This window comes from Ruditapes philippinarum, unplaced genomic scaffold, assembly GCF_026571515.1.
Source record: "Ruditapes philippinarum isolate M1 unplaced genomic scaffold, ASM2657151v2 ctg623_1_1_1_1, whole genome shotgun sequence".
Lineage (NCBI taxonomy): Eukaryota > Metazoa > Mollusca > Bivalvia > Venerida > Veneridae > Ruditapes > Ruditapes philippinarum.
Genome location: NW_026856414.1, coordinates 191,631 through 215,015, shown reverse-complemented (window position 1 = coordinate 215,015; position 23,385 = coordinate 191,631). Strand labels below are relative to the sequence as shown.

Below are 23,385 nucleotides of genomic sequence, written 5' to 3'. Positions count from 1 at the left end.
ATAATTCTGTCAAAATCTATGTTAAAGTTATAGGCCTTGGACAGTGACCTCCTATAATGCTCTCAAACAAGTGTGTAAATTTTCTATACATTTCCTTGAGTAGTTTTGGAGAAACCAAATTGTATACAAAAACTCAACAACAAAGTGTGACACCGACTCCAATCCTGGGCTTGAATAGTCAAGCTTAAAACCAGCAGAGCCATGATGGCCCTTTAACACTCACCTGCGATATATTGCCTGATAAGGTTATAATTCTTTATTGCAAAAGTAGGTATTTGGGTCACATCAGAGCAGGGAGGGCCATATATCTTAAGTCTGAGCCATGTAGCTTTACATAAGAAGATTTAAAATGGTCACTCTATTTAAATCTATGTATAACTCAGTGACCCCAAAGACTGGGTCAATTTTCATTTATGATGCTTTATTTTTTAATCTTTTGAAGAAGCTGATCCTGCTTCCTGTCCAATGTTTATGTTCTTACAGAGATAAATGGCTAGGTCATCAATTCCAGAGCATTATAAAACTCATAGAAAATGAAATCATTAATGATGGCTACATGTTTGAATTTATATAAAATTAAGCAGTTACTAAGGGAAAGATGCCTAGAGATATTTATGAAATTACTTTGTGCCAGGTGAGCTAAACAAGAGGGCCATGATGGCCCTGAGGTCGCTCACCTGTATATAGGCCCCGGAGCAGGACCAGTTTAAACCCCAGAGCTTTTATTTGAAAAAACTTGGAAGACACTCATTAGATGTTTCACAATGATTTCTCTCCCCCCCCCCCCCCCCGCAGGGCCAATTTTCATCCAAGGGATTTTATTTGAACAAACTTGGTAGACACCCATAAGAAGATGTTTCATGCTAAACATTTAAGCTTTAGCTCATTTGGTTTTTTAAAAGAAGATTATTAAAGTTTTTACTATACACATACAGTGAAAACAATGACAACCCTGGGGCATGGCTGCCAGTTTTGACCCCAGGGCTTTTTTTGAACAAACTTTGTCGACACTTACTAGAAGATGTTTCATGCTTAATATCTAAACTCTAGCTATTTGGGTTTTTTCAAAGAAGATTTTTTAAGTTTTTGCTATACACATATCAGGAAAATCAATGACCCCCCGGGGTGGGGCCAATTTTGACCCCAGGGCTTTTATTTGAACAAACTTTGTAGACACTCACTAGAACATGTTTCATGCTTAATATCTAAACTCTAGCTATTTGGGTTTTTTCAAAGAAGATTTTTTAAGTTTTTGCTATACACATATAAGGAAAATCAATGACCCCCGGGGTGGGGCCAATTTTGACCCCAGGGCTTTTATTTGAACAAACTTGGTAGACACCCATTAAAACATGTTTCATGCTAAATATCTTAGCTCTAGCTCTTTGAGTTCTTTAAAAGAAGATTTTTTAAGTTTTTACTATATGCATATAGGGAAAATCAATGACCCCCTGGGGCGGGCCAATTTTGACCCCAGGGCTTTTATTTGAACAAACTTGGTAGACACCCATTAGAACATGTTTCATGCTAAATATCTTGGCTCTAGCTCTTTGAGATATTTAAAAGAAGATTTATTAAGTTTTTACTATATGCATATAGGGAAAATCAATGACCCCCTGGGGCGGGGCCAATTTTGACCCCAGGGATTTTATTTGAACAAACTTGGTAGACACTCACTAGAAGATGTTTCATGCCAAATATCTAAGCTCTAGCTCTTTGGGTTTTTTAAAAGAAGATATTTAAAGTTTTTTCTTTTGGTTGCCGGCAACCAACCAGAGTTCTACATCGAATTATATTCTTTGAACAATTTTTAAAGGTGACCACCAAAGGAACATTCCTGTGAAGTTTGGATGAAATTGGCTTAGTGGTTTATGAGGAGATGTCATTTTAAGTAAAAGTTTACAGACGGACTCCGGACGAAAAGCGATCACAAAAGCTCACCCTGTCACTTTGTGACAGGTGAGCTAAAAAAACAGGTAACCCCCAAAACACTTTTTTACAGGTTGAAGTAAGATATAAATAATAAAAATGTTGCCGAAATCTAGCAAAATTACTGAAACTTTAAAAGTTTGCAAGGTTGACTGCCTTGTGGATAAATTGTCACCACACAATTCAGGTATTGTCAGAGCCAAAATTATTCCATAACATTGAATTATCATATAACTATAGTATTGTTTTGTGCATGAAACAGACTCAATAGTGATTTAAGGCAGCATCATTTGTCCAAATCATACTGAAATTAATAAGCTGAAACAAATATTTATCTAACATTTATTTGAAAAATAAATACCTGAGTAAGTCCTTCCATATTACCACCAGAAACCATGGTTGGGGTGGCAAGTTGAATGATGGACGTTCCATCACTACTTTGTATGAAAGGTATAGACCCATCCAATATTTGTATGCCATTTGGAAACCCCTCTGTTATATAAATTGGTTGGCCCTGATCTGCCATTTGTACAATTGGAGCAACAGAGCCCTCTGGCATCTATTAAAGACAAAGAGACCAATACATTAATTTTGTACATCTATACTACTTCTTCTTGGTTCCAAGGACTTCAATCTAAATTGTTTTTTTTTCCAAATTGATACATATAAGAATTACAAAGATAATAAATTATTATTATTATTATACAAGGTAGAAGCTAGTATAAGGTAGTACACATATTTGGGGGTAATCTTCACGCTTAATTCTTAGAGAAAGGTAAAAAAATAAATGATTTAAAACCATGACAATTGAAAATTAATTTCAATATTTGACTAATGATCTAACCTGTATGATAGTGCCACCTGGTACAGCATCTTGTACCTGTAATATAGGAGCCGTGACATCAGAAACCTGCACAACTGGATTAACAATGCTTTGGCTCCCCTGCTGCTGACTGGCTAAATATTTAGCCAAATCTGAAATACAAAAATGTTCATTAAAAACCTTACAGAAAACAGCCATAAACATGTTTATTTTATACTACATCATGATTATACAATCTTCATTCTCTGCTATTGACTTCAAATGCTTTCAAGATACATTTGAATTGAACATAATTTAATCTTTTCAGAGATTTTTCTTCCCAAAATAAAGTTTAATATTATAATTATTATCAAACGGCAAACGTCTTAAAAACTGATGTATCAACTGTACAATATTGTCTCCCAATAATACAGGGAAGTCAAAGGATGGTCTGCAAAGCAAGCCCGCGTTTTGGCTTGCCGACTTTAGACTTCACATGTATATTTAAAAGGAAATCAAATTAAAAACAATTTAAAAAATGTATAAATTTCTGATAATACATATCGGAGAAATTTTCTCTCTTTACATGTGAACTCTCCCACTTTAAGCGGGAGACACCCGCTTTCTGAAGCCGTATTTTCAAAGATTTTTCTTAAAATAAGGGGTATTTTCACAAATTAAAGAAATCTGCCTATTTTTGATGTCAGAATTTCCTTCTTTGTTTATTGCAAATTCTAAAATCTCCCTCTTTTTGAAAAAATATGTCACATTTGATCATCAAAAAAAGTTCACATGTATGAGTTGGGCCTCGCCAATTTTTTTGTAACTCAATGATAATTGGCCGGGTTTTCCTTCAACGTAACAATCGTAACTATTTTGCTTAATAATAATTGTCTACTGGTTGGGGACCACCAAAACCGGACAACCACCAAACCAGGACGGCCCAGAAAATGCTTAATTAAGATATTTTTCTTTGTTCATTGGTTGTCAATCTATCAGTCACTTAATAACAACAATAAATGCATGTTTCTTCTATAACTAAGTAATTAAATTTATTTCAACGGTAATATTCTAAGGTCTATTTTAAGAATGCTGACATTGAAAATTTGGGGGTTAAGAGTGCAATACCTGACCTCATATACCAGTTATTATCATTTGCAGAGTAAACAATAGAATATCCAAAACGTCAGCATTTGCTGCTAAAATATTGTATATCATGTTAAAAATAAAAAATTAAAACACCCTAGCATTTGAATGAATTAAATCACATCATGTACATATCTGTCCGGACACATGGTACTGAAGTGTAGACAATTTAGGTAATTTTGATACCCTCCTTGACGAGCATCAGGTATAAGTGTCAATATAATCAGAAACAAGCAATTATCATAGTATTGCAAGCAATCCATAAGTCCCCTACCGGTAAGAGCCCAAGCAACATTCTGAAGGGCCATTGGCCATTCACTTATGTTCCTATTTTAAGTAAATTTGTTGAAAAAGTTATCACAGGAAACAGTTTTTATGTACAGACAGACGGACTGAAGGACACTCTAAAGTTATTTTTTAAACATCCCTGTTATCAAAATATAACATTTTTAAAATCCTATCATGATTGAAGAAGTTGGAGTAAAAATTACCAATTTCTCAAAAAAAAAATCTAAGTTCAAAAGGGGCATAATTCTGGAAATAGTCTTGCTAGAGTATTGAATACTCACAAATGTTGAGTGATAATATGAAACATTTATATGAAGTTTGAAGTAGATACATTCAGAAAAAGAAGTTATTAAAAAAAAAAAAATGTTTTTTCATGAAAATTTTAAGTTCAAGGGAGGTAATTCTGATAAATTTTGAGCTAGAGTTGTAAACCTTGTCACATATGATGTGGTTGATTACAAGCAACTTATATTTAAGGTGACAACGGAGTCAATTATCACTGAAAATACCTAAAATGAGATTTTTTGCTAAGTAGATTTATCAACCTTTTCTGAACACATTCGTGATTTAATTTTGGAAGCAGTTAGTCCAAAAAATGTGTTTTTAAACGTTTTAAAACGGTACCTATACTATTTGTATCTGCTATTCGCGTAACCTGTCGATTATCGATAACGCTCCGCCCCCTGTTGAGGCATCAATGAGGGAAATCGGTAGTTCCATATATGCGTGAATTACAGGTCCATACTGGTCCATACTACTCGTAATACATGTATCGTACAACTACCGTACATCTTTTATGAATATCTCAACATTTAGCCTTTTTTTATAAATTAAAAAATTGTCGGCCAATGTACGTAACATAATGTATGAAACATAAATAATTAAGCATAGCGGCAAATCGCACGACCAAGGGGTTGATTAACAAGAGCTGTCCGTAAGACAGCGCGCTCGACTTTTTTATTGCTTGCCAATAAAAAAAGTTTTTGCAGTAAAAGGCAATACAAGAATCTCTGTATTTTTAAAGTGAACAATGGCCATGAGCATTAAGATATTCAGTGAAGAATTATTTTACTGAATTGAATATTACAGCAATGTTTATATGACATAATTTATGGTAAAGTGAACAAGTGGATAGGAATGAATTTTTTTAGATTTTTTAAGTTTTTTAGTGCTTGCCTATAATACAAAACATTGACAGTTAAGGGCCATAATTCAAATAAAATCTTTGACAGAATTACCTTCTCCTGGACATGTTTGGGAATCATGATTGTAAACAAGTATTCCAACTTTCAAATTAATATCTCAAACAGTTCAGTCAAAAAGTGGACTGGTACTAAAAACTTAACCAAGATTCTAAGTCGATAAAAGGCCTTAATTTTTAAAACAAATCCTTGACAGAGTTACCTTCTCTTGCGTACAGATGGGGGTAATGATGTGAAATAGCATTAAAAGTTTCAAAGCAATATCTCAAAGGGTTAAGGCAATAAGTGGATTTTACCCATATTCAATGTATTTTCTAAGTCAAAAAGGGGCATAATTCTGTCAAAAACCTTGACAGAGTTATGTCCTCTTGTCTGTTGATGAAGGTCGTGATGGTAAACAAGTATGGTCAGTTTCAAAGCAATACCTCCAATGGTTTTGAAATAAAGTGAGGTGGTACAAAAAACTTAACCAAGCTCAATACACTTTCTAAGTCAAAAAAGGGCCATAATTCTGTCAAAAACCTTGACAGAGTTATGTACTCTTGTCTGTAGATGGAGGTTATGATGGTGAACAAGTATGGTAAGTTTCAAAGCCATACTTGTAATACTTCTGAAATAAAGTGGGGTGGTACGAAAAACTTAACCAAGGTGTGACGCCAACGCCAACGCCGACGCCGACGCCGGGGCGAGTAGGATAGCTCCCCTTTTCATAGAAAAGTCGAGCTAAAAATGTAGTTGCTAAAATATCCATAATGTGTGAGAATAATTTGTCTGTCCCGTTAATCTGATAGATATTACATTGAGTTGATAGACTTTTGTACGGATTCAAGGGTTTACTTTACATTCAACCTCGTTTTCTAACAATGTCAAGTAAAACAATTAACAACAAAAACAGACAACATTTTTTATGTGAACGCCTATATGACTTGCGGTAAGGTGTCCCTGACAAATTTCTAAACCATTTTAGATTGTCTAAGGATGATTATTTCTCTATGAATAAAAAAAAAGATATTAAAATATATTTTCAGTGAAAATAAATTGTTCGCCAGTAAATCGGACACAGTACTAATAAATCTGGGACAAAGTATGAAATTTATTGTCTATCCCGGTAGAAACTGGATCTTTATGCCGTGCATAGATGATATTCATGATAATAGAAGTCAAGAAGGCCAGATCATAATGATCGAGTAATATCTTTTATTTCTATTAAAATATGTGAAGCATTATCAATTTGGTGGAAAAAAATATATAATATCCCGTTCTTATTTGTACATCTACCATGGACTTTAAAAGACTGTCAGAAGCTCAGTTTTTTGTTTATTTTATTTTATATTTTAACGGAATTTCATACACGAATACACAGGCAGAGTGACACTGGTATAATACAATAATAATGCTGATGATAATATTTAATAAACTTCAAAAAGGAAACAATTAAATACCCCGCTAGCGGTGCGCAATGCGTTCCATTTCCCCCCACTGAGTGCCTCATATTTTACCGATAGTCACGTGACATGTGCGACAGATACCAGACGGAAAGTAAATCACGTTAAGAATTGAAGAAATTTCGGCTATAAACTGATATTAATCAGCAGCTTTTTTAATTGGTCAGATGTCACTGGGTCATAAAATGTTGTTAGAGTATGTTACCGCAACTTGTGACCCTCTCTGGTGCGATATTTGTGTATTATGCAATTATTTAGCGTGAAACGTAGGGGTCCGAGAGAGAACAGCCGATTTATGACACTTCGTTTGATGCGGGTCGGACTAACTTTGAACCGGCATAACTTTTTTAATAATCAAGCAATTAACATGCGGTTTAAAGCACATGAAAGGAAATTCATTTACGGAGGGAACCGTGTCAGGGATTTTTGTTTGCTCAATCAGCGACTTAATTATCTTTAATTACGTAATATGTATGGTGAAAAAAGTCGCATAAAATGTTTGACGTTACGTAATATTTTTTTGAGAAAAGATAGAAAAAATTTGAGACATGGTTCCCCAGATAATATAAGTATGGTTATTTTCCAAAAGTTTGATGACAAAAAATAAAAAAATGACTTTGATATGACGATTTAAAATTTTAGGATTTTTATTCAAAATCAATCATTTACAAAGGCATTTTTTCAAATATGTTATTTTTTATGATGATCAACGATATTTAATGCACAAAGATTAAATAAATAACAATTATTACTTAAATAACTTAGTTTAAATGACATTTATGTGAGTACCACGGAAAGTGTCTGTTGTCACCTTAAAGTTTGAAGAAAATACCTTAAGAAATAAAGAACTTATTGTGAAAAAAACTTAAAATCTAGAATCAGAAATCTTGAAATTCAGTCTATTTGTTGCCATAGCAACCATAATTTTCAACATAGGAAGATAAGAAAAGGATGTGCATAATTTCCATACTGACATATACCCATATGTTAAGTTTCATAAACATATTTTCAGTACTTTTTGTGTTATCACTGGATCCACGTTATGTGTAAAATTTGCCATATTTTCAGTCTATTTGTTGCCATAGCAACCAGAATTTTCAACATAGGAAGAAAAGAAAAAGACGTGCATAATCTCCATACTGCCATCTATCCATATATCAAGTTTCATAAAAATATTTTCAGTACTTTTTGCGTTATTGCAGGATCCAGGTTATGTGTAAAATTTGCCATATTTTCAGTCTATTTGTTGCCATAGCAACCAGAATTTTCAACATAGGAAGAAAAGAAAAAGACGTGCATAATCTCCATACTGCCATCTAACCATATATCAAGTTTCATTAAAATATTTTCAGTACTTTTTGTGTTATCGCGGGATCCAGTTTTGTGGACGGACGGACTGACTGACTGACGGACGGACAGACGGACGGACGGACAGACGGACGGAGGGTAAACCTAAAGTCCCCTCCGGTAAACCGGTAGGGGACTAATAAACAAACAAGTATGTTTGTCAGGGGAAGAACCTATCTATAGCTGTGCTGTGTCAAATTTTCAGGTCTCTAGGTTTGAAATTATGAAATCTTTATGGAAAAATGTTTAAAAAGAGTCCGGTTGATGGTTCCCCGACCAGTAGGTGTTCTAATTGAAAACGGAACAGCTATAGGTGCATGAAATACCGGATGACAAGTTTAAAATGAAAAATGAACACAATTTTTTAATCTGACTTCCCCTGTTTATAGGCTCTGCCTACTTTCATTATAGGCCTACTCAGATTTGAGACATTAATGCTGATGCTTCTCAACATTTTATTGATAATTGATTACAAATACTCAAATAGCCCTGAAATGACAAAATTAAAAGTCAACAGGTATTTTTTTTTAATTTTATGATTAACAAGAAAACACCCAGTAGAGCCGTCAGAATACAAGTCATTTGAATCAAATAAATACTGTCATAAGTATATTGTGTATCTGGAATCAATACTAAACATAAAAAATCTTGTAATGAGACGGTCAATTTCTACTTTCAGTTTCATTTTGTAAATAAGTCAAAAATATAGGTCAGCAACAGTTTCCTGTGAAAAAAAAATGAAACCATGGCGAAAATAACAAACTATTGGATGCCTTTGTGCTTCGATTTTTTAAAAGCAACGCTAGGGACTACTTCAGTTATCCTGAAACAAAAATGTAAAATTAAACAAATTAAACCATGTTGTGTATGAATACCTAAAATTCATTCGCGAATGTGAAGTTCCACGTATCATTCCGCTCGAACCTGTCTCGGCCGAAGGACACAAAAATAGCTCGCACATTTTAACACCCATGCAATATGTAGAACAAAACTATTCAGCCATATAACATTTTATCATTTCATAAAGAAAATAAGTCATACCAGGAATACTTTCAATGGGTACTTCAAGAGTATGATGCGCGTCTATAGACATATTTCATTTTGTAGTTAAAACAAAATGGCGGTCAATGCAGCGTTAGAAATTTTCAAAACGAGGTTGCTAGTGATCAAAGGCCCGGATGTAAATAAATTGCAGACGACATTGAAAACTACAACAACAACAACAGTGTACTGCTAGAGAAAAGTCGAATGAATAAATTTCTAGTTATTTGAATATTATTAGAATGCTAGGCATACTATATTTTCAGTCCAAACATTCAACCATGAAATTTATTGGGTCGAATATAGGAGAAAGATAAATCTAAGTAAGCATTCATATTCTTTTCTTTATTAAAATAAACTTTCTTAAAGGGAAAGGTTCCTGCCAGAAAACTTTGATAAGTAGATGGATAAAAGCATAACTGAGGACTAAAACACTTACAACGTCACTTGTACATCTTATTTGTAAAGGCATGAAAGACAACTCCTACTAATTCTGTCTTAAATTTCGACAAATTACTTCCCTGGCATGTATGGGAAGATTATTATGAAAACCTTTGACGTGAAAAATAGTAATTCATGGGGACAAATACTGGACTGGTGTGTTTATTTACAATTGGTTAGGGTTATCAGTGCAATGCCAGGGTCTTGTCTGAAAGTGTTTGTCTTGTAGAGTTCATTTAATTCCATAACATCAGCAGTGTTTTCGCTACAGTAATCTGTGTTTCTTGCATTTTTCATTTGATGCAATAATTTCAAGAATGACGCATTGAAATTTGCAAAGTGTACTTTCTATGACACAGTCATAATCTACCTTAATTGGATTCTTTTCATTAAGTTATTTCTCTTGTATTTAGCGCCATCCAAGTTTCGAATTTAGCTTTTTTTTTCTACTTGCAAATTTTTGCCAGTAGCAAAGTGTTTAACTGGCAATTTGAGGTAAAAAATTGGCATTCCCATGATCGCATATCTTTTATCAGTATAATACTCATTGGCAATTTATTAAACTCAGTGATTTTTCTCACTTGCCTTAGCCACTTGATTTTGGGAAAAATTATTGCTAAAATTGCTAATTTGGGAAGTAATAAAGCAGGTTTAAGTTCAGAGTTTTTGGCAAACTGCATGATTTTAAAGAAAATTTCAGTTGGGAAGAGGCCTTTTATAGGAGTCTGCTCAGGTTTTTTTTCCCAGGACTTTGGGAACATGACCCATACCCATGGAATTTGGAATTATAGCCATGTTTTGCTAAAAATTGGGAAAAATGCATGACTTAAATTTTGCAGTGATTAAATGAATGCAATGAATATCTGTCTAGGATGGCATCTTCAAACATTAATTTTAAGCACCATTACATTGAAGAAGTTCTTATTTTCAAAGATTTTATAATTTGTCATTCAATATTTTTATTTTGTAACTTTCAATTGGGAATTTTTTCCTGTGGATTGGAACAAAAATATACTATTTTCAATTGGGAATATGACCATCGCTATAAAATAAGCCAAAAAAAATATCCCTGCTGTTATATAAGCAGGAAAATCACTGAAATTTTAAACATAACATGGTATGACAAATGATGTCATATAGGCTGCATGAGACATAGTAAAAATTTGAAATTTTCAATTTGTGTTGTGCGTAGCTCAAGAAGTCATAAAAATTAATTGGAATGTTGGTCTGCATGTGTAATTGTGCACCTGGGGTTTATTCAGTATTTGTAGAGTTATTGACCTTGATTTAGTAAAAATTTACAATTTTCATCTTGTGTCGCACATAGCTAAAAAAATGTTTGACTTATAGTCTTGAAACTTTTCAGGAATGTTGATAAGCATGTGGTGTTGTGCACCTTGAGATTGTGGATTAATACTGCTTTGTTATTGCCCTTGACTTACATGTAGTAAAAATTTCCAATTTTCAATTTGTGTCGCACATAACTCAAAAAGTATTTGACTTAGAGTCATTAAACTTTATAGGCATGATGCAGGGTTTCTACTAGGCATTTTTATTTAAGAGTCCCAGGGACTCGTGCTCATAAAATATGAGGTGCCCAGAGAAAAATATGAGGGTCCTCATGGGCGGCGAAATCAATTGTCCGTATTGCCCAGGTTGTCCCACAGCCTGTACGGACAAGTGGAAATTTTCTAAAATTTACTATACAAGTATCATACGGACAAGTAAGGAAATGCTTCAAGTAAAAACGGACAAGTTAGTCAAAATCAGATTTTGCCGGCCCTGGTCCTAATCATTTATTACTTTAAAAGTAAGGTGTTACTTATATATATTGTCTAGGTTTAATTCTTTACATTTATATATATTGTTCAACTACATATGCATTTTTATTGACTTTGTTAAATAAAATAAAAAATATAAACCATTTATTATTTATTGTTACTTTTTAATTTTTCATTTCTTTCATTTGGCTGAATGTTTGTGTAACTTGCATAAAGTCAAGATCTTTCACATCTGGTCCGACTAATTTTATCAATTGTTTAACTGCATATACGTCTTGATGACGGACAAATGTATCTACTATTTTGGAAGTTCAAACATCCATTTTCTGAGGCAAATGGATTACATTTTATGGTTGAGACGCAACGGCTGCATTTCATATCCGTGGTCGTCTCGTTTTGGACGAGCCACGGGTAAGTTAACTTAGCCACTTTTCATTAAAATTGGGGGAGCAGCCGACATGTTTTACAAATTATTTTATAACAAAAAACGCATAGACTGGGACGCTTTTTTAAGGTCGACTAAATTCTAGTGTGCGCCGTTTTTTTTCCGTATTAAACTGTAATTAATTGAAAGAAAGATAACTCTGCTTTATTCAATATTAGAACCCGTCTACCAAATTACGTCATTTCCTTTAAAGAAGCGGAAGGAATTTCCAAATGATATTTACGGAGGAAAATTTAATTTGCGTCCCCATGGACGCACACTTAGAGTAACTGAGGGTCCTAGGTTACTATTTTTGCGTCAAGGACGCAGGAAATGTGCGTCAATAGAAACCCTGATGATGGTCAGCATGTGCAGTTTTCCACCAGGGATTGTGTATTTATTCAGTATTTGTAGAGTTATTGCCCTTGACTTAGTAAAAGTTTTCAATTTTCAACTTGCCTCGTGTATATCTCAAAAGTATTTGACTTACTGTCATGAAACTTTACAGAAATGTTGGTTGGCATATGTAGTTGTGCACCTGGGGGTTTGATTGTGGATTTATTCAGTATTTGTAGAGTTATTGCCCTTGACTTAGTTAAAACCATTTCAAAATGTTGTGTTATACAGTCAACTATCGTTATCTCGACATCGCTTTTCTTGATATTTCGTTATCTCGATGAAATTTTGAAAGTCCCGATTTTCTTCCTTCTTTATCTATATTGGAAATGTTTGTTTATCTCGATATTTTTATTTCGATATTTTCAGTATCTCGATGTAAAATTTTTGCCCCAACAGTTATTTTCACACTATTATCCTTTGTTTATCTCAACTAATAGTTTTATTTTGTCTGTTCCCTTCAGACGTGTGAAAAACATAAACTAAACGATAATTGCTCAATAGCGCATGTCATAATGATGATTATGTTTGTAACAAGTTTAGCGGTTTTTATATAAGTTGATCTATTTAGCGTGTTGATTGACTTATGTCAAAAATGAGTGAATTTTACGTTCTTTAATATGCGAACACTGTATCAATTCATTATGACTTTAAATGTAAAAGAAATAGTGAAAGTATAGAAACGCTATCGTTGCAATATTGTTTCACAACATCACCACCAATCAATCAGCGATCGAACAATCTCGAGACCCGATAAATAACCCGGGAGGATATTCGGATCAACCACCCTGAAAACAAAGTTTTTACCATATTTGTGTATTACTGAGTAAACCTCACAATGTGTTTTTTTATCGCAGACACCTGTATTTCCGCTGGTAAACATCCGCTAATGTAACTTTGTTAAATTTAACTAGGCCTATGGAAACAAGACATAGGGATATCATAGTTTATTTGACATAAGGTATGCACATGTCTTTTGTAAAAATCAGTTTCAAACCCTTATATGTTTATCTCGACATTTCGTTATCTCGATATTTTTGGACGGTCCCGATGACTTCGAGATAACGAGAGTCGACTGTATGTACCTTGAGTGCTTGAGTTAGAATCAACCAACTTTATAGGATAATCAACATAACTGTGAAACTGTGCACCAGGGATTTTGCTTGGTGATTATTTCTTAGTATTGTTTGACTTAATATTACAGTCAAACTTGTATTAAGCGACCGTGCAAGGGAAACACCCAAAACGCTCGCTTAATGAAACGGTCTCTTAAGACAGTCAGCATGATATAAAGTCAAAGTTTATAAATGACATCTTTCTTATGAAGTGGGAATGTTTTTCAACTTTATTTTTATATAAATGTTGAATAATTAGTACGCTCCGATGCAAATGTAAAAAAAACCTTTCTGTTCTGTTATTTATTGACAAATTGCGTACATGTTTGACATTTTTTCCAGAATATTATTATTTTTAACTTCTCCGTTGTTTTTCCTTGTCTCCAACACGAAAACCGTATTAGTGAAGATGTTTTCTGTTGTGCATTTTTTCATTTGAAATAAACAAACTACATCTAACTGTTACGATTAATTTAATTGCTGATCAAGTTCAAGGTCAATTCAATGCAGTCTAAATGTCAACAAGCGAAGCGTATACACCATCTCAGTAGGGGCGGAGCGTTGCATTGTTTATCCGATATTATTGGATAATACACGTCACGGGTATACTTAACTTCATTTGCATACACTAAAACGGTTTGGGAAATAGAGTTTTTCACACATTTATTTGTTGTGTTTTGATTGTTGACACTTGTGACATTACGAGGTGGCGTTCTCTAAAAACACAATTACTTGACAGGTAAAAGTGGCCGTTTAATGAAAAGATTGATCTCAATTAGGTGACTAATTAGCGGTCGCTGGTCGCGTTGAGCAAAAGTCGCTCAATACATTAAAGAAAAAGAGAGAAAATGATCGGGGGGAATGTAAAGAGGTCGTTTAAGACAAAAGTCGCTTAATACACGTGGTCGCATAGGCAAGTTAGACTGTAATTATAGATTTGTTCATGCATAGCTCAAAAAGTATTTGACCTGTAGTCTTGAAAGAATACAAGAATATTAGTCAGCATGTGTAGTTATACACCTTGGGGTTTGATTGTGGATTTATCAAGTATTTGTAGTTTTTATCATTGACTTAGTAAAAGATCTTCAGTTTTTAATTTGTATCACATGTAGCCCAAAACATTTGATCTAGAGTCAGTATATTGACAAAACATTAGAATGTGGGGGCACCTATGGACACAATTCGAGTTATCAGGGCCGGCAAAATCTATTTTCCGTATTGCCCAGGTTGTCCCACAGTCTGTACGGACAAGTGAAATTTTTCAAGAATAAACTATGTAAATTTTATATCATACAGACAAGTTAAAAAAATGCTTCACATAAAATCGGACAAGTAAGTCAAAATCAGATTTTGCCGGCTTAAAAACCAACATAATTGTTCTCAGTGGAAATTGCATGGAGGTAAATAATCACCACTCTGTACTTCAAAATATGCTTTTAAAGGGCATGATTGGTGACATGTTGGGGTAATTGTCACTAAGTGTTCATGTGACAAGAGCATAGCTCTTTTGCATGTATCTATATAGATCTTAATATTTGACACAGGGTGAGAAAAATGTGCAGCCTGACCGGGACTCGAACCCGGGACCCTCAGAATACAGGCTGAGCTATCCAGCCGCTTACACATTATCTCCCCTCATGCTAGGGGGGGGGGGGATCACATGACTTTGATAACAGATCTATGCCAATAAAATGATTGATTTGGTGTCTGAAGTGCAAAAAGAAAGCTTATTTTCATTCATTTTGGTACCAAATTATACCCCTTCGTGCAAATTACTATCGCTGCATGTGCATTTTTCACACAATTCAAACAATGTTCTCAAAAACCACAAAACGTAGGAAAATGCACTTTGTATTGTCATTTGAAGAAAATTTCCGCACATATGATACGCTAGGTTTTGTTTTGATTTAAGAAACGTTTGTCACCTAAATTTAACATAATAAGGTACTTACCGGAGCTCAGCAGTCTCCATTTTCTCGAGGGTATTTAAATACAAAGTCATGTGATTCCCCTCTGTGTTCCCTAAATAGTGCAAAGTTCAGAACCGTGACATCCTCCCCCGCTATATATTGAAATTCGTCCTCGAATTTCTAATGGGTAAAGAGAACAATGTGAAATTGAACTCGGAGCTTATACCATCATGGGCGCCAAATGTCACAGGGTGAGGAAAATGTGCAGCCTTACCGGGTCTCGAACCCGGGACCCTCGGAATACTGTTCCTCGGCTCTACCGACTGAGCTATCCGACTCTTACACATTTTCTCCCCTAAATAGTGAACAGTTTTGAACCGTGACATTGATAATTGAATCTAGAACTCCGCGAGTCGGATGTGTCGCCTGATGAACAATATAGTTTAGGAGAAATGGCCAGGACAAGAAAATTAACAAAGGCCAATAACTCAAAAAATAAGAAGTGCAGAGCAGCAGCTTCTATGCACTGCACTTCTTACCAATAAGATCAATCACTCTATGAAGTTTCAAGTCCATAACTTTTATAATTTATGAGAAAAATAAAGTATGAAAATTAATAAAGGGTAATAACTCAAAAATAAGAAATGCAGAGTATCGGTTCTTGTGCACTGCACTTTTTCTTAATGAGATCTATCATCCTATGAAGTTTCAATTTCATAGCTTTTATACTTTCAGAGCAATGGCCCGGACAAAAATACAATATAAAAATTAACAAAGGGAAATAACTCAAAAAATAAGAAATGCAGAGTACCGGTTCTTCTGCACTGCACTTCTTCTTAATGAGATCTATCATAGCTTTTATACTTTCGGAGAATGGCCCGGACAAAAATAAAGTAGGGCAATAACTCAAAAATTAAGAAATGCAGAGTACCGGTTCTTGTGCACTGCACTTCTTCTTAATGAGATCTATCATCCTATGAAGTTTCAAGTCAATAGCTTTTATAGTTGCAGTGTTTTTTTTCTTTATATAACTACTACCCGAAAAAGGTACTGTTCCCAATGGAAAAAAGACATGAAAATTCCCAATTTCTAATGTGAAAATTCCCAAAATGACTGTTCAAAATTCCCACAAGGCCATGAGATTTCTCTTAAATCATTTAAAATCAAACATGTTTATATAAATTACCACTCAATAGTTCTACCTGGACAGTGGAAGCTGTTAGCTGTCTTTATTCATTATGACAGTGTAAGAAATTAGGATTTGAATCAACTAGGCTGGTCGGACTACCAGATTGGAATATTCACTAGCCCCAAAAGACATTTCACTAGCATGATTCATTTGTTCAAAACAGTTGTTTATATTGCCTCTGAAAATACAGTAGTCTGGTCGGGCTTGTTACTGTGAAAAGTTGGTAGCCCGAGGAGAAATTTAGTAGTCAGGGGCTATAGGACTACTGCTAATTTCGAACACTGTTATGACTAATCTTATTTGTAGCTGAAAAGATGCTAATAAAATTCCCAATTTGAGTCAAAATAACGCATTTTTTCCCCAATCAGTCTGGTACCGGCATCATTCCCAAAGTAGAGGAAAAAAAACGCTGAGTTGAAAAGAAATGGCCCGGACAAAATTAAAGTATGAAAATTAACAAAGGGCAATAACTCAAAAATTAAGAAGTGCAGAGAACTGGTTCTTGTGCACTGCACTTCGGGTTATCAGTGTTCAATCTAGAGCGCGCCATTGACCCCCCGAAAAGACCGCCAGCGCAAAACAAATTCAACTGTGGGCCCGACGGGCGCACTCATAGAAAATGCCATAATTAATGATCTTAAACCTGATTAAGTATATAAAAAGTTTCTTGTGAATAATATTTATAAATACTGAATTCAAAACTGAAGTTTGTATAGGAAAACAAGAGCATGTTGGTAAGATAGTTACCGCACTAGGTAACCCTTTTAAAACCCTGATCGCTACGCTCTCTCGGTCCGGGTCTGTAAATACTATGCAGACCTGTTCTTCGTACCGTAACTATTACTTACTTTTATGAACAAAACAAATTGTCACAGATAATCCAATACGTGCGTGTAGTTATAGTTTTTTAACGGTCAAAACAAATTAATATGCAATAACTTTCCGGGGGAAAAAAAACTATATATTTGTGAAAAAGTGCGAGTTAATTATAGAGGTGTGCATAAATTATTACGAACACGCCTTCAACCAATTAAAAAAGTCTTAAAGATGGAGCTAATCAAACACGATTGGCTAGGGAGTGTCTGACAATTGTGTTAATAAACTTTGATTGGTCTTTGGCTGGTCGGTGCTAAAACATTGTGCATATCATTAATCAATACAGACATCTTAAGCGTGACGTAAGAACTGCTGCCCTGACAAAAGATCAAAGGTACCGGTATGTCAATATACATTGTCTTAGCACCTGTTGACTCTTTGTTTTTAGCTTGGATATATTGAGAAGGGTAAATGTTTTTAGCGACTATTGTAAGTTTATAAGCTAATTGCAAAATATAATTTTCCTTTATATATCGGGCGCTGATTAAAAAACTGAACATTGTGATCAAATATCCCTGGTAACATTTAAATAAGATTCATAATTATGTTTCTTTGAATATTATGTCATTGTTTCTTTACCAATCAGTTCTTAAAATTGAGCCTGCATCAACGCTAACAGAACTCTCGAAAAAGGTCCAAATAATGTCATTTTTTTAGTTGAGTTGATTGTTATGGAATTTTGCAACCGTTTTTGGTCTATATATGGTACATGAACAAGTAACTTAAAAAGATACAATACCTTATTTGAATTTGATGTTCATTTTAAGTGTTGGCCCCCTTTATTTTCAAATGACCCCCTTTTAAAATGTTTATGGGCCCGAAGGGCCCCCTGGAAATTTGTTCTAGATTGAACACTGGGTTATTATAAAGAAGCATGCATACCAAGTTTGACTGAGTTATGCTCCAGGCAAGCTTTAGGGGACGCTGACAACGACGCCGCCAACAAAAGTAACCCCTATATGTCGCCTTTTCAAGGCGACACAATAAAAAATGTTGCAGGCAAGTAATAAAGATGTTTAAAAACTAATTTTGATTACTTAAATTTTTTTTTACTTAAACAAATTTGCATTTGGCGTATATTGCCACGCAAATAGGGTGCTTTTTTCAGTCTTTTTAGCTCGACTTTTTTTCTTTTCTTTTTTTTTAGAAGTAGAGGTATTGTTATAGTCCTGGCGGTGCTGCTGTTGCTGCCTGCAAACTTGTACCTGGACCATAACTTTTAGTTCTTGGTGTATTGTCTTCATACTTGGCCACAACAACTGTTGGGACAAGACCTGTCAGTAGACCACACTAACCTTGACCTTCATCCATAAATGATACAAAACATAGAAAAAATCAACAATATCAAAATTGAAAATACATGTTTGATTATGCTCAATATACCCATAAATTTCTTTGTAAGTACTGCAAACCCCTAAACTTTTATAACAACTACTGTACTTCAAACTATATGTTTTACAACTACTGCTCTACTGAAATAATCTCCTATCCTTATCAGCTGCCCATTTCTTAAAAGCCTTATAAAAAGGAAACTGCCCTATCTCTGGTCCTTATACAGTAATTCTCAAGACTTAATGACAGTCTACTATGTAAACAGGTCTTAAAAAGATTCTGCTTGCTGAACCCCCTTTCACAATCAACTGTAGAAACAGGAGCAAGCAGAAATCTCTCTGCTACAGGGTACACATCCTTTTTACGTATTGCCAGGTTCGTCACATCCTTGGGAATGGGTGCCTTCACAGACTTGTTTCCTTCAATAATAAGGGCATGTGCATACCCTAAAACCAAATCTAAATTATCTACATTGCACTCTACACCTACATTACCTAGGTACTCTACTACCACATCTACATCATCAACTTTGCTATCCTTAGCTACTACAGGATCAGCATGCCCACACAATTTTAAATGTTAGGGTACATGTACCCCCTGTAACTGAAAACTGGGGGTACAGTTCAAAATTAGAGGGTACACAGTACTTCAAACCTGTTTTTGTTCTTTTACTTATAATTTATTTATGTAGGTTTTACCTTTTATTGAAATAAAAACAAATATTCAGGTCATATATTTAATAACAGTTTATTCAGTCTGTCAGTATTATTTCCAAGATTCCTGAAAATAAAGACAATATTACAATGCTTTAATCAGTGTTTTTTTTCTTTATATAACTACTACCCTAAAACGGTACCATTCCCAATAGAAAATAGACATTAAAATTCCCAATTTCCAATGTTAAATTCCCAAAATGGCTGTTCAAAATGCCCACAAGGCCAAGTGATTTTTCTAAAATCATTTAAATCCAACATATTCATATAAATCACCACTCAATAGTTCTATCTGTACAGTAGAAGCTGTTAGCTATCTTTATTCATGATTTCTTATCTCATTTGTAGCTGAAAAAATGCATTTAAAAAATTCCCAATTTTAGTCAAAATAACGCATTTTTTCCCAATCAGTCTGGTACCGGCACCATTCCCAAAGTTGAGAAAAAAAAACGCTGCTTTTACTACAGAAATGACAGTGTTATGACAGTATTATTCTCAAGATTTCAAGATACATTATTACATTGCTTTATTGCAGAAATTCTCTGCAGCTTTCTTGATCACACTCTGTTTATGACAAGACTTTGAATAATATTCAATGGTCATTCTATTCTGAATAGTCTCCACAGAGGACCTGCTGGTAGCAGATCTGTGGTGCCTATTTTGAAGAGAGAAACCCCTCTCACAAGGGACTGATGTGAGTGGAATGGTGCAGAGAATTTCTGCAAGTACACAGAAATTTAGAAATGCTTCCTTGTAGTCTTTAATGACCATCAAGCAAAAATCCTGCAAAGGAACATCTCTTTTGTTATTCATTAAATACTTGAATTGCATATGTGACTGCCTGATATCAACAGCCTGGATAAGTGGTGATGCATCACCATTACTAGTACCATACATCTGAATACATCTCTCTAAAGATTGAACACCATACTCTGTCATACCTTGAGTTGTTAATGGAAGCAGTTTTGGGTTTAGCAAAATATTTAGATCATTTAAAATGCTAACATCATCAGCAGGAAACCTATTATCAAACTCCTTTACTAAATTTTGAATAAATTTTCTTTTCAGGTACATATAATGGCGTCTTTGCAACAGGTTTACTGTGATTGGAATACCCTGGTACTGACACTGCTCTTCAATTTCTTCAATAGCCTTGGAAGCAGTAACAGGGTCTTCATCACAGTAAACCTGTAGTGAATTTTTTGTTGACACAATAGAGTGATTGAGCACATCAATATCAATGTTGTCCTTTTGAAATAGTTTAGATATTCTATCTAAAATTGCAAGGGCATCTTTCAAGAAGCAAAGAACAGCAATAAATTTGAAATTTTTTATCTTTTTCAAAATACCTTTAGCCTTTGCAGCCCCTTCACTTCTTGGGTTGGAGGCTTGTTCATGCTCCAAACCCAAAACTAAAGCTGAATATGCATCATGGAGAGCACATATAGCATCAGACAAAGAGAGCCATCTCACTTGTGTTGGTTTCTTAAAACGTTTAACTTTTTTACCTAGAACAACTTGCAACTCCTTGAGTTTTTGATACCTTGGAGATGAGTACTGATAAAATGTGTAAACATTTACAAGGATGTTGTTCACCTCTCTTAAATAAGGGATAGGCTTTGCAGCCCAAAATGCAACAAGAGCTACTCTATGAGCAGCACACCATATATGTACAAACTTTAGGATTTTGAGCTTTAAGACGTACACCTACACCAGATATTTTGCCCATCATGACTGAGGCCCCATCACTCCCAAGACCACTTACCCTGGAAAAATCTATACCATTTTCATTTAGAAATTGTGCTATACAGTTATAAACTGTTTCAGCTTTACCATCATTAATGACTACATTTGCACAGAATTCAATTTTAAGTTCAAAGTTATGTATTATTTTTACAAAATAAAACAAGTTTTTTATTTACAGCAATGTCCAAACTTTCATCCAACATAATACCAATAAATGGGCTACTTTTAAGTCTAACAATCATAGTGTCTCTCAAAACATTGGCTATATACTTCTGAAATGTTGAAGCTGCCTGGTGGTTTGTGAAAATACTTTCTTATCTTCAAAAGCATTTGCACCATTATCAGTTTGTAAGTCAATTAAACTCAGAAATTTTCTGTTTGATAAATTTTCTTCAGCTAAATACATAGCTGTTTTCAGTTGGGCTTCAACAACAGGGAAGATCTTGGCAGACGGACACTTCTTAGCTGTCTCCATATACACCTGCAGAAAGAAAATAAGCCATATGATTAATAATAATTAATGTCTATTAGAACTCATAAAATATGTCATAAAATAAATTTTAAATTTGTGTTTTTATGAATTAGTTGTGATGAAAAAACATTTTGCTAAAATGTATCAATGGGTACCAAACCTTGGCCTTAACTTATTTTTTTTTTAATTTTATCAGTTTAAAATAAGTCTCTGAATTAGAGTATATGAAAGTTAGTTTGGCATTTTTAATAACAGAAAAAAAGGTCAAACCTGTTGTTTTAATGTCCCTTTGCCAAGACAGTGATCATCACAAAGCTGGTGTCTCATCAATGATGAATGTTGGAAGTTAGTTGTGCCTACAACAAACGCATTTGAAATTGACTTTAGGCTTTTTCTTGCATTGCTTGCCTTCTCGCAGACTGTTACAGAACATTTTACTAAACGTTCCATCAATGCCATCTTAGCCAATCAAATTCTGGACAACCAACGACTTTGCCATCTTTTAACCCTCTTTTGGTTTGCTGCTAGTTGTCTCTGTGTTATCGATTGATTGTTGACAATGCCTCTGACACATCACTTGAGGCTGTAATCAAGCAATTACAGGAGACATCTGTTCAGTTTTTATCTTATGTTTAATATATCGTAAGCCGAAAATTTGCATATCCGAACTTAACGTACATTGATTTCAAAAAAGTCTGATTAATTATTTACATTTTCATTACAATTGGTAATTGAAATCGAAATTAAATTAAAGTTTAATGATAAAAAATCAGAAGTAACAAACCTTTTACTGGGTTTCAAGAAACTCAAAAATAGATCTGTTAACTCCAGAAATTTTTTTTTTTTTTCCCCGGGCGATGCATTTTGACCCTCCCTGGCGTAATAATATACTAACGAATCGGATTTGGGACACCCCATGATATTTTCGGTAGCGGGTATTTCAGTTTAGAAACCCCATTTAGACTGTCCCCTTTTGATTGATTTGACCCCCGGGAACGTTTAAAAAAAATAGGATATGGGGGTTTAGGACCATTCCAAACTTTCTTTCATTTTCCTGTTTTTTTAGAAATTTTTTAATACGTGGGATGTACCCCCAACTTTGCAAATTTTTTTGGTGCATGTGCCAAAATTTTTAAGGGGGAAACCAAAAAATCCCCTGTTGTGCGGAATGGGGGATGCTGACAGGTTGAAATTTAAATTTCAAAACTGTCCCGAACAACAAATTTAAACATCATTATCCGAAAAAACTTATTTTCAAGACCTTTTAATACCTTTTGCAAATACTAAAATTTTGCTTCCAGACGTTGCTTCTCACCATCCCTAATACTGTGGCCCTCATACTAGAAAGTCATGAGATCATCATCGCCTGCCTGTGGAGCCTGAGACAAGAATTTGCTTAGACATATGCCATCCTTCTCTGCTTTAGCAACAGTGGAGCGAAGGAGTGGTGTGACCTCGGAGAAATCTAAGTCAGATTTCTGGTAGGACTCTGACAAGGCAGCAATGGTGGTTTGAAAAATTGACTACATACAAGAACTTGCAACTAGTTATGGGTTTGTAAAGACTAAGGGCCTTACCACTAATTTCCTCTAAGAAAATTGACACTACCGGACACTTTCTTACCAGTGCTTCAACTGAACCCCCAAAACTAAGCGACTGTGTATGAAACACTTCCTTGAACTTAAGATTTATTTTGCTCTGCACCTCAGTTGCCTCAACATGCATTTTCACAAACATATCCTCGAAGTTCATAACCATGTCTAACATAGGAGACTGGTTCTTTATGAGAG

The 23,385-nt window shown here is 34.5% G+C and overlaps 2 protein-coding genes across 5 annotated transcripts in view; one reads left to right on the top strand and one right to left on the bottom strand.

The window, feature by feature from the left end:
• The window catches only part of LOC132746435 (zinc finger protein 236-like), a 41,716-nt gene extending 32,345 nt beyond the window's left edge, over window positions 1-9,371 (bottom strand). For 3 of the 4 annotated variants that reach the window (XM_060735572.1, XM_060735574.1, XM_060735573.1), the window contains exons 1-3: window positions 9,201-9,371; window positions 2,774-2,904; window positions 2,291-2,488 (exon numbers count right to left, since the gene is read on the bottom strand). In XM_060735572.1, the coding sequence (XP_060591555.1) occupies window positions 2,291-2,488; window positions 2,774-2,904; window positions 9,201-9,252 (381 nt within the window). In that variant the 5' untranslated portion in view covers window positions 9,253-9,371. Of the gene's footprint in view, window positions 1-2,290; window positions 2,489-2,773; window positions 2,905-9,034; window positions 9,151-9,200 lie in introns of those variants that run through there. The other variant, XM_060735575.1, reaches the window with a different exon arrangement.
• A 20-nt stretch (window positions 9,372-9,391) lies between these two features.
• LOC132746434 (uncharacterized) overlaps window positions 9,392-23,385 on the top strand; it is a 31,426-nt gene continuing 17,432 nt past the window's right edge. The window contains exon 1 of the mRNA XM_060735571.1: window positions 9,392-9,523. The gene's annotated coding sequence lies outside the window, so the exon portion shown is untranslated. The remainder of the gene's footprint in view (window positions 9,524-23,385) is intronic.